Consider the following 16,736-nt stretch of genomic DNA (forward strand, 5'->3'; position numbering starts at 1 on the left):
CTGGATCCGCGCCTGTATCTATATGAATATTATTTCAAGCATCGTGCAAATTTTCCGCCGTTTTGTACTTCCTCACTAAAATTGCTGATTCAAACTCATTTTACTCCTGCTAAGCAAAGAGTGCGATAACCACAAATACTTCGTACACACTACCCAGTTGGCCGCGCAAGTCAATAGGGGCGTGTTCTGTATAATTTTGGCGTGTCTTTGGAAGTAATTTCCTTGACATTTCATACGATTAATGCGCATATGACGTAATATTTCTGTTTAGATTGAAATTTTCGACAAGGTAGTTCGTGGAACATGAACTCGTGTTAGTGGTTTTCCCTGTTAATTGTTAAATTTGAATAAAACAAATCGAGAATGACCTGGGGTTTTGTAACCTGCGGTCCAAATGAGGCTCTTGTTATTTCAGGTTAGTTTTGTTGTTAGTTGATTTTCCATAATAAGCGTTTTGAGGAGTCTGAGTTGAAATCAAATATTGCTAGATGATATATTTCACCTAAAATCGTTAATAAAACAATACTGAAAGATCAAAGTATATTTCATGCAATCAATAGCCGTTGAAATATATAATTTTTCAATAAACGAACTGCAATTTGGTGGAGGTGCTTCAATAACCAAACTTCCAAATAAATTCGCTAGGAAGTAGGCAGAATTATTACATTGAAAGAACTTCAATGAATAGACTAAAATTATAACGAATTTAATTTTCATAGTGTTTAAAGTAACTTGTTTTTGAAGTTGAGTACTTAATTTGTTATATCAATCGAATTTTTTATTACATCTGTATTACCAGTCATTTATTTTATACTTTGAATGTTTACTTGAAATGCTTTCAATAATTAATCAATTCCTGACATAATTAGGTACACGAATTTCGTGGAAGCTTGTTTATCCTAGTGCATATTCGTAACTTTCAATATGAGACAGGCAAGACAGCATTTTAAAACTCTATTATACTTTTTACCAAGTGTATCCAGATATTTTGTTGGATTACCAAATAACATTTTCTTAGACGAAAATATGGTGAATGCGCTCCACGTTGAATAATTCGATATTGTTCGATCTTAAGGCAATAAATACTCAAGGATATTGAATTTAAGTAGTAATTAGATGTCAATTGGCGTGAACTCTTAATGAAATAATTCTGTACTTATGGCATGCGAAATTCTGGAACGATTAACCATTTATGCTCTCATTGGGTAAGCCTCAAAAACATTTCCAAGGCCGTTCAATATTTGAGAATGATATAATATGGGGCTTATATTCACTATTTTTATGTAATTAATTATTATCTTATCTTGAAATGAGATGATTTTTTTTGTAAACAATTTCGATTAAAAGAAATTAGGTGCTATCGAATGAAAAATACATCCAATGGTTGAGAAAAGTTTTATTTAGTCAGACTACTACTCAATCAACCAATCAATTGTGTCGCAGAAATACATATTAGGTTTTTTCTGGTGATGCGATCAACATTTGGATGGTTTTGGATGAGGCTTGAAATTGTTACTTCACTTCTAAATGAACAAAATTTTGTACGAAGCTTGAAATGGTTATTCTATATAAACACGCAAAAGATCCTGTCGACGGCATCAGTAGTCAGTGGCGTAACTAGAGGTGACTTAGGGGCAGGGGGGTTACCCCGCCTTTGAAATTGCAAAATCTTTGAATTTTTTTTTAATTTGTTACTTTCAATTTTTTTTATTTCCTCTAATCAATGGGAGGGGGTTATGTTCCCAATAACCCCTCCCTCGTTACTCCTATGTACGGTAGTCATAAAAATATTGGGTATATTCCTTTTCCAATATTCTTCTTTTGCACAAAGCTTGAAATTGTTCAACTCCATCGGTTTTGTGGTCACGGAAAACGAGTATTTTTTTCCAATATTCTTCTTGAATTTTCTATAATTCTGGTTAAGTCATCAACATGAAATACTGCATAAAAAGTAAATTTGTTATATCACATCCAAATGCAAAATTTCATCACGATCGATTAAGAGTTTTCAAATCATCAAAAAACCAAATTTCGAAATGACATTAACGAAACCCCTTGTCGGATTTTGCCTTTTAACGAACTTAACCGCTGCATTCAAGATCCAAAGCTACCCTGAAAATTTCAAATTATGTTTTTTCCTTCGAGGGCAATCGTGCTTTCGACCAGACGGACGGTCAGAATTAATTTGTCTACAAATTCGTCATTGGTGAGTCCAACCATTAGTTTGAGACCAATCCCAGCTCAAAATTCGAATATTACAGGCATCGCAATGAAATGATTGAACGATCTATCCAGAGAAAGAGCGCTGAAAAAAGCTTTCAAATAAAGAAACAGTTTCGAGGTCTGAATTCCGAACAGCAATAGACAGGGTCAGAATACGGGTAGCTGTTTGAGATAGATAATGCGTGAAAAAATGAACATTCGCCAACAGGGCAAAGAAATCATAACATCTGTTTCATTAAATCCAATATTTTCATTTCAATATTGAAATTATGATTTATGTTAACTATTTCTCTTTATTTCAAAGGATGCTGCTATGCCAAACCTTTACTGGTACCGGGAGGAAGAGCATTTATTTGGCCAGCTGTTCAACAAATTCAAAGGTAATTGTTTTTTTATAAGAATCATATTATTAATGAGAATCTACAACTAAAACAATATTTGGCAGCACACTTTGCACTTTTATTTGCTATTTCCTTATTTCAAGAACTCCTCTTTTCTAGGATTTCTTTGAACACTATGACGTTAATAGTGGATAGCCCTACGGTTTACACAAGCCAAGGAGTACCAATTTCTGTCACAGGGATAGCACAGGTAAATAAATTCCAAAGGATCTTTTGATATACAAAGATTAGAATCCTAATTTTGATAATCAGAATCCTGCTTTTGAGTAATGTTTACCCATCTGTACTGGTCGAAATATGATTTAGTAACACTTATATGCAGTATTAGCATTTAAATGAATAAAGCTCTCTTTATCAAAAAATTTATGTTTTAGTGAGATTAGGATGTATGCTACTGCATAGTTTTGCGCATTTTGAGATACGTTAGATAAAGAAAATATATTCATTTAATTATTTTTAGGTGAAAATACAAGGCCAAAATGAGGAAATGCTTCTTGCTGCATGCGAGCAGTTCCTTGGAAAGCCCGAATCGGAAATCCAGCACATCGCCCTTGTCACCCTAGAAGGACACCAAAGAGCCATCATGGGCTCTATGACAGTAGAAGAGATTTATAAAGATCGCAAGAAGTTCAGTAAACAAGTGTTCGAGGTAGCTTCATCTGATCTTGTCAATATGGGAATAACAGTTGTTTCCTATACCTTGAAAGATATAAGAGACGAGGAGGTGAGTAAAGTCAATTGGTAATCTAGCCTAAAAATTAAATGAGGTTCCATGAAGAATATTATTCATTTTCATCGAATCACATGATGATTAATTTCAATGTAACTCAATGTTTCTACCATTTTTCTGTTTAATTTGCTACAAAGGGTGCCAAGGTATGTTGACTGTTTTTCTTTTTTATCGCTTCAATTTCAACCATTCTGGATCTCTTTGGTTTAAGGGTTAAGATTTAGTATTTCTTTTCTTAGACCTTTGAAAAATAAATCTTAGAGTGAAGATGCGTTTGTGAATCCTTAATACCAATATCATATTTATCACTCATTCACAAAAAGTTGAACTGTCAGTCGAGCAGTTTGTTCATAGTTTAACCAATTACATACAACTTGGTTTCGATAGCTTTCATTGTCATGGTGTAGGCAGGCGGTTCCCAGAGTTTCTAACTCTTGGTTATGCCATCTTTCTCATCTATTTCTTAATCGATACATTTCTCTGTCATGGCAGATGGATAGGTAGCTTATGGTTAAAATGAAGTTTTAAACAATATAATAACACATCCAATCAGATTCTTGAACCCACGGGAACCTGTCGTATTTTGAATAATCGTTTCTCAGTTATTATTTTTTCTCAAAAATTGCTCCACATACACAGAATAAAATTCAAATTTCAAAATGTCTACTCCACAACCCAATCAATATTACTATGCTTTGCTAAAGAACTCCATATTTCTTTGAATCTCGCATTTGATATATTCTATAAAAATACTTGACTAATTTCCATAAAATTTTGATTAACAATTTTAGGTGACAGCCCCTCCATTCATTAAAGATAGATGTTACAACTAACCAGCAATGCGAAAATTTCACCATGTTATTTATGAGTTCAAACTAATTTAACTACATAGATCCAGATCAGTTGAAAACTGCACGCTTTTGTTTGTTAACACGTGAAATGGAGTGTTGAGTTTTGCATAGTCCAAGCTTCTTATATTATTTTAACTTCACCTTCAATAGACAAAAATGCTCAAATGTGCTTATCAATGACAGGGATACCTGAAAAGCTTGGGAATGGCCAGAACAGCTGAAGTCAAGAGGGACGCCAGAATAGGTGAAGCAGAGGCTAGAGCTGACGCAACTATCAAGGAAGCAATTGCCGAAGAACAAAGGATGGCCTCAGTTCTTTTGAACGATACCGAAATCGCAAAAGCTAGGAGAGATTTCGAATTGAAAAAAGCTGCTTACGACGTTGAAGTTCAGACCAAGAATGCCGAGGCTGAGATGGCCTATGAGTTACAAGCTGCAAAAACTAAACAAAGGTAATTATCATAATCTCAAAATATATTATATAAAATGTGGTCTATTGAGCTTGTACTATCATTTAAAAATGACCTGGTAGGACAAAGACAGTTTCAAGAATAACGTTCTCAAAGTAGATAACGCTACTGTCGAGTGATTTTCACAAAATTAAGTCAAAATCGCTTGTCATAATATATATGGGGAACTGATATTAGTTTTATTCTCAAATATTTCCAAAATTTCAAGTTTCACTTCATGGCAACTGTTTTCAATCAATAGAAGACATTCGCTACGAGTACTGAGGGTGATTTCTGAATATGTGTTTTACGACTGGTTTATTTTGAATTTAGGATAGATATTTTTTATTTCATTGATCAACACCAGATTTTTATATATTCCTCACTTTTAATTCACTCCTCCATCCTCTGAATTGTAATTAATGTATTCATTCTAGAATCAAAGAAGAGCAGATGCAAATTCAGGTAGTAGAGAGAACACAACAAATCAATGTCCAAGAGCAAGAAATTGCCAGAAGAGAAAGGGAGCTAGAAGCAACAATCAGAAGGCCAGCTGAAGCTGAGAAATTCAGACTTGAAAAAATAGCAGAAGCAAATCATAAGAAGGTATAATTTTCTTTTAATTTTCATTATTGAGGATGGCTTATTTGTAAAGTTATGAAATTTCTTCTTATATTTGGTATCTACTAAATGATATTGGCGGCGTTTCATAATCTACCCTTGATTAAATATTTTGGTCATTAATAATTTCCATCAACTCAGCACTTTTGGATTATTGCCACTTCATGACAAAAACCAATTTGGACTGGCAGATACTTTTCAACAGAAAACACGCATTACTTTTCATGAGAGGGGGCATTGTGTCTTACTATTAGCGCAGTAACTTCAAAGTAACTTTCACTTCTACTCCTCCTCATCATGAATAAAAATTTTAATTTTTAAATCAATCGCAATCTTATGTTTTAGGTATTGTTGGAAGCTGAAGCCGAGGCAGAAGCTGTACGATTAAGAGGAGAAGCTGAAGCTTACGCAATCGAGGCTAAGGCGCAGGCTGAAGCAGAGCAAATGGCTAAAAAAGCTGAAGCATGGAAAGAATACAAGGAAGCAGCAATGATCGATATGTTCTTGGATGTTCTGCCCAAGGTGAGTTAAAATATTTGATACACTCAGTGCCATTAGAAGTGTTAATTTTTTCAACAAGTTTTTTCGTCAATATGTTCATCTTGCATAAAAATAACCACACTAGACCCTCATACACTGATTTCTTCACAAAAAACTAGGAGATAAAATTTGTACCATAAGAGAATTTGAAAGATACAACGTTGACATGTTAACTGTAGCATGTTCTGATTGTAACACTTTCAATATCAGTAATATTTGTAACTTCTTACATATTTTTAAGTTGAGAGTCGTGAAATTTCATTTGAAGTTGGGAACTTGAACATTTAACTAGCTATTGATACTTGTGTAAGTTTTAGTAGGCTTCAGTTCATTCTACTTCTATAACTTAAAACACTTCACTATTCATTGATTATGTTTGAGAAACAAATCTCTCAAACCTGCTCTTCAGTAGCGAATAACTGTCTTTATCTACTCCTATTGAATTATATATTCATTATTCAACTGCTTTTGAGCAATTAATAGTATCTATCAACAAACATCGTGAGTTATAATAACTCACTATAATAAATCGGAAAATATGGATCTGTGCTTCTATACTTCTCTGCTTCTATTCTATTGGTCGAAAGGGAACATTCCATTATTGTTATTGAGGGGAGGAATGTCCGAGAGAATGTCACTTTAATAATTTTGACGTTTTCAAATTAAGTTGATATCTACTTATTGTGAATGTTTTGCTGAAAACGATTAATTCAGATAGTGAAGATGAAATATTGTATAGGTATACATTTCCAAAAGACAAAGAGCTAATGTTACCATACAGAATTACTTGCCCGAAAAAATATAAAGGAGTTTGTAGCAGTAAGGTCATTAATTCGTCGTTTACAGGGAATGTTTTTTGGTATATTTTAATGCATTTTTATAAGCAACTATTAAGGGTTTTCAATATAGTTCTATGTCTGTACTCTGTACTGGATTCGAGCTAGCCGAAGCTAGTTCGATTGTGATTGGTGACACTAAGTTTCCATCTCTCTTGTAGTCGGGATCGAGCACATATATTTATTTCCCGTTCCTTCTGTCTATATTCTAAGTCTGTATTTTTTTCTTAGTATTTATTGATATAGTCGTAGATAAAGTTTAGTATTCAACTTGCGGTAATGGTCATAACTCACTTGATGAATTACAGCACTCGCCTGCGGCTCGTGCTGCAAACTTCATCTGCGTGAGTTATGACCTACATTACCGCTTGTTGAATAATATACTATTAAACTATGTTGGATATATTATTTTTGGTTCCCAATTTTTTTATTAATTGGAAGAAAAGTGATAATGAGCTTCATGCTCCTTCAAATATTTATACAGGTTTTGAATCTCGGAAATTTTACATATACTTATAGGGGATTCGGTGCTTCAAAGGGTTATAATCATTGCAACCAATATGGACTAAGCCAACGTTTCTTCTCTATACAATTTAGATTTTTTCAAGGCAAGTTCATTTAGTCGAATAAAGGCGATTTGTTTGGGTACAGAGGATATTGGTAATTAACAGTCACACTTTGTTAAATTATTGTAATTCTATAATGGGCCATGCATGTTATTCTTTCTTAGATTTTTTTCAACAAACCAAGTGTTACTGTTAATTTCCAATATTTTCTGTAATCAAAGAATTATTCGACCAAATGAACTTGCCTTGATGAAGTCATTATACAGGACAAAACATTGGTTTAGTGTAGACAAATTGTTTTCAGTGGTCCTAACCCTGTAATTCCAACTTCAACTCATAGGGAATAGAGTAAAGAAAAAAATGAATCATCAATATGAATCAAAATATCTTTATTAGTTCCCATACCGTTTTATTAGAAAATAATATAAAACCTTAGTTACCTTAGGATATTATTACCTTCATCATAAACTAACTACAATAACTGCAAATGTAATGATTCCTACCATTTTCTGCTAGTATACACAAGCATTTTGTTTTTTAGTTATACTAGAATATTTCTTCCTTGAAATTAACTAAAACTGTATGTGTATATATTCATGGTAATTTTAAAAGGTGAAAGAAGTCAATGTTATTGTCATTATTTTTTCACATAATATTCCTTCATACAGAAGATATCACAATGCGAATTCGCAAGTAAATAGAATAATTACATATTTTTTTTACAATTTTTTTAAATAATTCTACATTAAAATCACAATAATCCAGGAAAGATCTTCAGAAAACGGTTATTTTTCTTTCTTGATTTTTTTTGCAAAGTTACCAGACAAAACCAAACAACACGTAAAAATGCGGCATTTATTTTTAAATACCTCTTTTCTCTCAGAGGTGGTAATCCAATTTTTATTTTAATATTTGAGGTTTCAGGCAAGATGTTTCAACTCCTTCACTATCAACATTTTTCTTCTCGAAGTGTCTGGCTCGTTTAAATTTTTTGTTTACAATTTTTTTCTTTGTCTGTCTATGAAAATATTCACCTAAGTCTTCTGTTTAAATTTCTTAAAGCTCCTTTGTCTTTCTACTAGCTTTTGAGAATTTCTGTAAAAATATAGAATATCGTATTAATAATAATTAATATAAATATGTATTTTATTAGGTTGCTGCCGAGGTTGCGGCCCCATTGTCCCAAGCTAAGAAAATAACCATGGTGTCTACTGGATCAGGTGATGTAGGGGCAGCTAAACTGACCGGAGAGGTACTGGATATTGTGACCAGAATGCCTATGCTGGTGAAATCAATGACTGGCGTGGACATAGCCAAGGTAAAATGAGAGCATTATCAACCATTTACAATCTGCAAAAATTAGAAATTATAATTTTTTTCCATATTGATAGGGATGAGCGTGGTTCAATGAGTGCAGATGAATTCATAAAATCGGAAGTGTTTTAATTAATTTCATATCCAGGCTCCTAGATCTCTATATTATAAGCTTCCAGCAGATCAGCAATTAGTGTAGATTTTTCGTGTCCTACTAAAAGAAGAGCATTATTAATTGTTCACACTACAGAAAAATGGTTAAACAGTACACCAAAGTCAGAAAACATATAGACATTTTCTGATTTTTTAATTCAAATTGATGGTTTCACTAAGTGGTTCCTCTGATTCATTTTGATTATATTAAGATTCTTAAGCGCGATAAAACAAAGAATAAATATGTACATGGAGGATTCGATTTTTAGCCTATCAATATATGCAATTATAATGTATCGATACCAAATCATGAAAGAACATTCAGCATACAAATTTTTCTCTTTTGGATTATATCGATCTTTTTTTTAAGAAATAAATTCTGCGTGTTTTTGTCAGAAACTTGACACCCCACAAAAATTTCTTCTACTCGGATATTGGTATTTTTTTCGATCTTTGTTCTGACTTCTTTTGAACCTACTGATTTCACACCATTTGACATAAACATCCGTTTTTCTTTTCTGTAACTAATTTTTAAATTTCAGTTTGAAGAGATGGATAATTTTTTTTATCAATAAGAAGACAAAATTTCAAATGGGTTTAACTCCGGAACCATTGAACGTTTTTTGCCTATTGATAAGTTAGCCGTGGTCCGTGATATACTGATTCTGAACCAACTCTGAAAAATTTCAAACGTCCCCTTCAAAAATTATTGTGTAAATGAAAAAAAAAAATTAGGAATAACCCTGGTTAAATATACGCTTGATAAAAAAGCTATCAGAAAAACTATCACCAGGCTAAATAATGATGTGAAATTGTAAGTTATGTCATTTAAGTGGAAAAATCCTTATCACTTCGCGATATTGTGTATTCATATAATTAAGTGTAATGGACAATTATAGTTTTTCCTTATAGATATCATATAATACGTTTTCAAGTGTTTCCTTGAATATGTCTGAAGCGGAAAGACTTAAATTTTTTTCAATATTTCGTTTAAAGATTTCTGATTCCCCATTTGAATATGATATTTTTTTAATTCAACAGTGAACTATGTAATATGCTGAGGTTGACTTATATTTAAGGCCTTTTTAGACAACGATATTGTCATCTCCAGAAACTAAATATTACTTAATGCCAAAAGAACCCTTTATATTGACAACATGGTATTTACTGAGCTCAACACCCATTAGTATGTTACCATGGTACAAAATCTCAGTTTTTTCACACATCTGACTTCTTCAAGAAATTATTCAACATTTTCAGCGCTTTGTCAGGCTAATATCTCTATGTGTTGCTAAATTTAAGACAGAAATGGAAAACTGCAAACAAAATTGACTTACGACACTCAAACTTTGCGTGAAAATAGAGGATTCTACAAAAATAGCAATGAGAAATATAAGCGGGGGCTTTTCAAATAAAATACTGATTTTGGGTACTTTCTCGACAGAATCTATAGTTATTTATAATCAAAATAGTAATCGAGAATGTTTCTTTTTCAGTCTGTTCGGGCCGCATAGGAGATAAATACCAGCACATGTTCTTGCATTTAAGTTTTATATGGAACCATTATGAGAGTGTGCCATTCCAATTTCAAAGATCTAGATGAGATATATATATATTGATATGAACCTCTATTTTTCTCAACATTAGCTTTAAAGTGTGATATAATGTGTTTTAATGTTGTGTATTTTATTATTATATAAGATTAAACTATATTTGGATAATTTTTCTCCATCAAGTGAAAAGAAGTTTTTCTTTACATCCCTTGGCTTGATTACTATTAGGAGTAAAACTTTTCTTCTAGATTGCTTTATGTATAGATTTTTAAGCTTCCAAGTAAATCATAGCAAACAGATTGTTGTGTCCAATAATAATCCACCAAACTTATTGTAGGAAAAATATTCTCTATTGAAATATAAAGATATTGCGTACAATTAAGGAGTGTTTTGCTGGTAAAATATGACCCAATACATTGAAGAATTAATCACAAACATTTTACATGCCCTATTAGTATTTTTCAATTAATGATTTCCATAAATGAACCACATGAATGAAACATGAATACCTGAAAGATGTATGAAAAGGAAGAACAAAAATGCAAGTAGGGTGAATTAGTATATTAAAATATAAAATTTAAGAAGAATATAACAAATATTCAACAGTCAATCAAAAATAATGTAAATAATTATCTGTATTTTAACAGTCACAATATAAATAAATCACAACGATTGGAGTGTAAAATTCAACATTTGGAACTTCTTCTTACGTCGTTTTCCGAATCAAATCCACTTAAGAATTACCTTATTTGAGATTTCTAGGAAACAAAAAATTATTTACATGAGTTAAATTTGAATTAAAATGCAAACACATTGACAGCATAAAAATAGAAAACACATGACCATATTAATTAATATTTGCCCTTTCCATATTAAGGAATGGAAACGAATAGTTATAAAAAATGAAACATGGAAATAGGAAATCTAGCCAAATAAAAGTATATATAATATACTTAGTGGATAGTTACTCTTAAATCAGCTGTCAATAAATATTCATATGGATTGTGAAAAAGTAGACCTAACTCTGGTTTGCAAATGCGTCAATTGAAAAAAGATCTGAGCATTTTCAGATCATGATCTTTTTTAGGATGAGATGGCTAAGGCAAAACTTAATCTTTTCAAGAACAATTATTGGAATGTGCTTTATTGATAAATTCGTAGTTTCATATGTGAATAAGATCTCTTTTGCACCACCAAACTATGAAATTTATGAACTACTTATTTAAAGCAAGAAATCCAAAGGCAATAATATCTAATGTGATTTGTGAACACTGGGAATTTTTTTTATAAGTGATTGTCACTTCATAGGTGTTGAAATATTTTTAATTTACTTCTTATAGATTTGGAAAAATTGAGTCAACAATTTGATGATTGTATAAGAACAAATTAATGATTTTTTTTTTGATTAAATTAACATGTCTCGACAACATGACACATGGTACAATATTCTATTCCTCAAAGTATTAATTTATTATCATAGTATAAGGAAATACCTTATACTATGTTATTATACACAGCAGTTCCAGTACATATCAGAGAAAAGCACTATTGAGCTTTTCAAAGGCTACAATGATGTACAATCATTTATAAAGACCCTATTCAGTACAGGTACAATAAGTTCGTTGATGGGATCTATATGTTTTTGGCACTTATCTACTAAGTAGTATTTTTTATTTATTTTAGTGTTTTGGAAAGTATGGACTCATGAATTTGTCTTTTTACTTGATAATGTCTTACATTACATGTAACTTTAAGCTTAGTTCACACAAAGGTCATGAAAAATAGATAAAAAAAAAGATAATTTAGATTTAATGTAATGTATAAATGTTATTCCACAATTTTCGTGGAAACTTCAAGTAAATTGAAAAAAAATTTCCCTCATAAAATTATATTTAGAGATCGTTATATTGTTTCTAGACGGATTTAGGCAATTTGATTTGAAGAAAAAAAATTTGAGAATTCAATCTATATGTATTACAAAACAGTGAAAACCAAATATCTATACATTCAATAAATTCATCAAAAATGATTGTAAGAAAAAAACACAATCATTATTCATGATAATATTCAAACTCATTGAACAGATGTTATGGTTTGCACAGGTGAATTGAGGTCAGCTTGAAGCAGCATTTAGTTTTATTGAAATTGAATGAAAATAAGGAGTTATCGGAACCCAAAGTCGGATTCTGTTCATTAAAGAACTCAACCGTGTCATTCGATATCTGAACCTACCCCGAAAATTTTAAGTTTCAAGAGTTATCGCGTTTATGGATGGACGGCCGTAAAGATGGATAGAATCGAATTTAAGGACGTTAACAGTAAGTCGAATCTCATAGCCAAAATTTTCATCATAGCAAAAAACTAAATTTAAAACATACTTCAGCAATATAGCAAATGATAAATAGTCTAGAAGTATATAATAAGCCGATAGTATAGCTTGGCCATAGATGTCCCTTTGAAGTGGATATCTCGATCCGCTGAATACCGGGGTTTATTTGAAAGTATTGTAAGACAATAAATTCACTAGCTCCGAAGGAATTTCTAGAAACTTGGACAACCCATGTATAATCAAAACATTCAGCTTCCTCCAAGTGACTTTGGATATACTATACCAGGTTCACTTCTACAGTTGAAAATAAAAGATTTTTTCAATTAAAATAATTCCAAAAGTAGATTATTGGAAGCAAACACCAAGTATCATTTTTTTGCCATCAAAAACAGCTAATTATTATATGAAATCGATTACAAATTCTGCTATCCACCATCAGTCTAACAAAATCATTATTTTGTAAATTAACAACATTGTGAATTTGATTTTATTGAAAACACATTGAACTGAAATAACCAATCTTCTTTACTAATGATTTGTGTCTTATAAAACTTGTTTATATTGTTTAGACCTCATAAATTCACCAGTTTCAACGATCCATGCTATCGCATTAGTTAACCGAGTTTGAAATATGATGTGAAAGTAAATTGCTGTGAGTGGAAATTTTCCATGAAACATTATATGAAATTAAGTGATGTAATAGTAGTAACTTTTGTGCGTCTTCAATAAGAAGATGCATTTGGGAGTTGTTGAGAAATTACGTGTTAATAAGTCAGCTTGGAAAAGTTGCATAAACTATTAAGTATAAATATAATGGAGTTAAAAAATCACCTTTTTCATCATTACAATTTACCTACAAATATCTGAATTATTGTAGCATATAAAAATAGTACTTATTTTCCAATTACCAATGAATTGAAATATCACAGTTTTATTCCTTGAGCCAATTATACTAAATCGTTAATTAGAGTTCAGTGAAATCATATTTTGAATAAATCTTTGAAATCTGATTATTCCATAAACAGGACATGTCTCTCTAATACCGACTCAAACGTCATAATAAAATCATACTTTTCCCAATAAATCATGTACATATGGCTTTTTCCTATAACCACGTTTCAAAAACATGCGAACCAGGACGATTAGTAATGAAAAAGATGCAAAATATAAAATAAATAACATACTGCTATCAACAGGACCCAATATCCCATTAGAATTGACATTAGAGGCTTCTTCATTGAAATGGATAACCTTCATGTCAGATCCTATGTACCTAACATTGATGCTGGAATAAATATGCTTCATATAATTTTCGACTTGATTGTAATTCCATGATCCATTTGTGTATCTACATTCTGGACATTGTTCAGCACGTGGAAATTGTGTTTTTGGGAAAAGAGGATCTTCTGTTGGATCTCCAGCTAACCTCTTGTTAACAACATTATGAGCAGCCCATAACCACATAATAGATTCACTGTACGATGATACTTCATTAATTTTTCTCTCAGCTGCCATTGCTTGAAAATGTTGACTGCAATCTGCACATCCAAAGAAATACTTTATGTAGCCATGCATTGCACTTAAAACTTCTTTAGGATCAGCTTTTGCTTTTCCAATATTTTGTTCTGCTGCATTTACAGTTAAATAATGGAACATAGTCCAAACCCCACAAGGATAACCTCTTGTTTCAAGTTGACTTCCTTTACATCCAAGCCATTCTTTAGGTGATGACCAAATGAACTTTTCTTGTTTTTCTGAATCTTTTATAAGTGCAGATATTTCTGTTCCTTTTACAGAGTCACTGTTAGTTACTAAAGAACTTAAATCTTTAAGGAAATAATGTCCCTTTTTACCCATGGGAAAATATTTGACCAGTACATTCAAGTATGCCCTCAAAGCATTCAATTTATCACCTTCAATAATCTTTGTTCTGCCTATTTCTTGTCTAAGAGAAAATCGGAGTGCTGTTTCCAAATCCATTTGAAAAACTACATCACCCATTTTTTTCACTTTGTCAATCATGTCATGTTCTTCAGTCTTCTTTGCATCCTTATCAATCAGTATGCTTTCATTTTTATCAATATCATTCGAGATATACTTCTCTACTTGAATCCCCTCATCTTTCAAAAATTGAAGTATTAGATCCTTTGCAGAAACTATGTTTGTAAACTTTTTCTTCACTTCTAAATTTTCACGACTAACAATTATCATTGCAGGTAAGTCCTCTGTTACAGTCAAGGAATTAGTCAATGCAATATTAGACTTTAAGGCATATGTAATCAGAATATTTGGCACTTTATGAAACATTAAAATTGATTGAGCTCCGAAAAAACTGTCATTCTCAATTATTAAAATTGCAAATTTCACTTCAGGTGTTGCAGAATCAAATACTTTTGATACATCAGTATAATTATAAGGATTTAGTTTGGGTATCATAAGTGCTCGACCTCCGTCTTGTTCAGCAATGAGAGTATCTATAACCAGTTTGATGTTAGTAGAGATATCATCATCTGCTTTCTTAACGGTTAGACCCAAGTTTTGAGGACCTTCAATATAGTTTTCATGGAAATATCTCAGTGAAGGATAACCCATGATTTCAAAGTATCGACAGGTAGGTTCGTTGACTTCATTAGAACAATCAACAGCAGCAATAACAAGTAGGTCTTTACTCTCTTTGAAATATTCAGCAACTGCTTTGTATGTTGGTGCATATTTCCGACAATGTCCACACCAAGTATTGTAAAATTCTACCAACCATGCACGATTACTTCTGTAAACATTTCTGTTAAAAATATTTTCCGTAAGTTCTTCCACATCATCACTTGCATTATAAAGTCCTTGGTAGTCAGGAATATTTCTTACTGAAGCTGAGAACGAAACTGTAATATACAGTGACAATATAATTGATAGGATTCCACTAATGGAAGACACGGTAACAGGTTTGGCCATATTATTTTATTATATTTAATTTTCGATTTAACTTTCACAGGAAATACATACACACTTGTAACATACTGCTAGAACTGCTGCCAAGTGTTTGATTCTAGCTACTATTTGCTGCTACGTTGTCATATACTTAATGACCTGTTTTGATAAGAATGAATTAAGAAATTAGCAAGAATAACCTATAATTTAAAAACATTTTGTGACAGATCAAGGATAATTTTATTGATTCTATGACACTACGACTACGGGAAGGTACCAACCAAAACCAACCAACCAAAGCTGCAGTTCAGTGTGTCCGCAAATTCTTGGGAACATCCCTAACGACCCTAACTTCTACAATTTTTATAATAGATGATATTACGGGCCTGGGGGAAATATGAAAATGCGGACCTCAGCGCATCCGCCATTTGGGATATTTTATTTTTCTCTCGTTAATATGGGTTTTCACAAAATGTATTGATGGTGATTTGAATAGAATAGAAAATGTCCTCAAATTCTGATAACCACAGTAAGGGTAATCTTTCAGTTCCGTTTTCTAGACTGGGATGATAAACAGTAGCGACGCCAGCTTTCAAACACAGAGGTAGCCAAGGGGGGGGCCGGATTTTTTTTTTGGGGAGGCCAAAGTGAAGCAAGATTATAGTTCTGCTAATCTTGTAATTATTTTAGCCTAAGTATGTTAAATTTTGGAGTGGGGGCGGACATATCCATTTCCATAGCAACTTAGATGCATGAATCCCTGGTGTGTATACTGATTCGATTTTGTTCCAGACCAGGGTTCTTTTCTTATTATAGGACGTCCTATAATAAGAACCCCCTGGTTCCAGACTTTATGAGGTATTCCACCTGTTGCCTTGATGTTCTGCTTACAATAGTTCTGTAAGGTGGCGCTCTTCAGAATTGTTCGAATTCCCGCTATCTGTTTGCCGCTGTTTAAAAGTGAATTAATGATTTGAGACACTGCAAACTTTCACAATAAATTATAATTCAGTTCATATCGAATTTATAATGCAATGAATGGAATATAATGACAGACGGTCTATTCAGAGTATAGAAGATTGTCACGAACATACAATATAAAATATTATTCTATACTCAAAGGTCACGAGAGTCGAGAATCGCGAGAAATATAAACGCTGTATGCGCCATCTGAAACAGACGCGATCTCTCGAAATCAAGTAGGTATAAATTCAAAAAATCTCCTGTTTTGTCTGAAAATTTTAC

The 16,736-nt window shown here is 32.2% G+C and overlaps 2 protein-coding genes across 3 annotated transcripts; one reads left to right on the top strand and one right to left on the bottom strand.

Annotated features, from left to right (window-relative positions):
* Window positions 1-217: 217 nt before the first annotated feature.
* LOC123673677 (flotillin-1) lies at window positions 218-10,396 on the top strand. The gene is made up of 9 exons (XM_045608279.1): window positions 218-415; window positions 2,528-2,603; window positions 2,724-2,814; window positions 3,085-3,348; window positions 4,389-4,657; window positions 5,092-5,260; window positions 5,621-5,797; window positions 8,371-8,535; window positions 10,181-10,396. The coding sequence occupies exons 1-9, from the start codon at window positions 364-366 to the stop codon at window positions 10,196-10,198; spliced, it is 1,281 nt and encodes a 426-aa protein (XP_045464235.1). The 5' UTR covers window positions 218-363; the 3' UTR covers window positions 10,199-10,396.
* LOC123673674 (sulfhydryl oxidase 1-like) lies at window positions 7,592-15,700 on the bottom strand. Of its 2 annotated transcripts, none has more exons than XM_045608267.1 (2): window positions 13,751-15,698; window positions 7,592-8,567 (listed from the first exon to the last, which is right to left on the bottom strand). In XM_045608267.1, the coding sequence occupies exons 1-2, from the start codon at window positions 15,513-15,515 to the stop codon at window positions 8,509-8,511; spliced, it is 1,824 nt and encodes a 607-aa protein (XP_045464223.1). In that variant the 5' UTR covers window positions 15,516-15,698; the 3' UTR covers window positions 7,592-8,508. The 2 variants fall into 2 exon arrangements, with proteins under 2 accessions (XP_045464223.1, XP_045464224.1); XM_045608268.1 differs by lacking the exon at window positions 7,592-8,567 and adding an exon at window positions 10,784-10,995 and having other exon boundaries at window positions 13,751-15,700.
* Between the last annotated feature and the right edge of the window lie 1,036 nt (window positions 15,701-16,736).

Source organism: Harmonia axyridis, chromosome 2 (assembly GCF_914767665.1).
Source record: "Harmonia axyridis chromosome 2, icHarAxyr1.1, whole genome shotgun sequence".
NCBI lineage: Eukaryota > Metazoa > Arthropoda > Insecta > Coleoptera > Coccinellidae > Harmonia > Harmonia axyridis.

Excerpts from the sequence above, each read along its gene's own strand:
- LOC123673674 (XM_045608267.1), bottom strand. The coding sequence starts at position 15,515 with ATGGCCAAACCTGTTACCGTGTCTTCCATTAGTGGAATCCTATCAATT. Across the intron at positions 8,568-13,750 it reads ATTGGGTCCTGTTGATAGCA|ATTGTAAATGGTTGATAATG; the intron begins GTATGTTATTTA and ends TAATTTTTGCAG.
- LOC123673677 (XM_045608279.1), top strand. The coding sequence starts at position 364 with ATGACCTGGGGTTTTGTAACCTGCGGTCCAAATGAGGCTCTTGTTATT. Across the intron at positions 416-2,527 it reads TGAGGCTCTTGTTATTTCAG|GATGCTGCTATGCCAAACCT; the intron begins GTTAGTTTTGTT and ends TTTATTTCAAAG. Across the intron at positions 2,815-3,084 it reads CTGTCACAGGGATAGCACAG|GTGAAAATACAAGGCCAAAA; the intron begins GTAAATAAATTC and ends AATTATTTTTAG.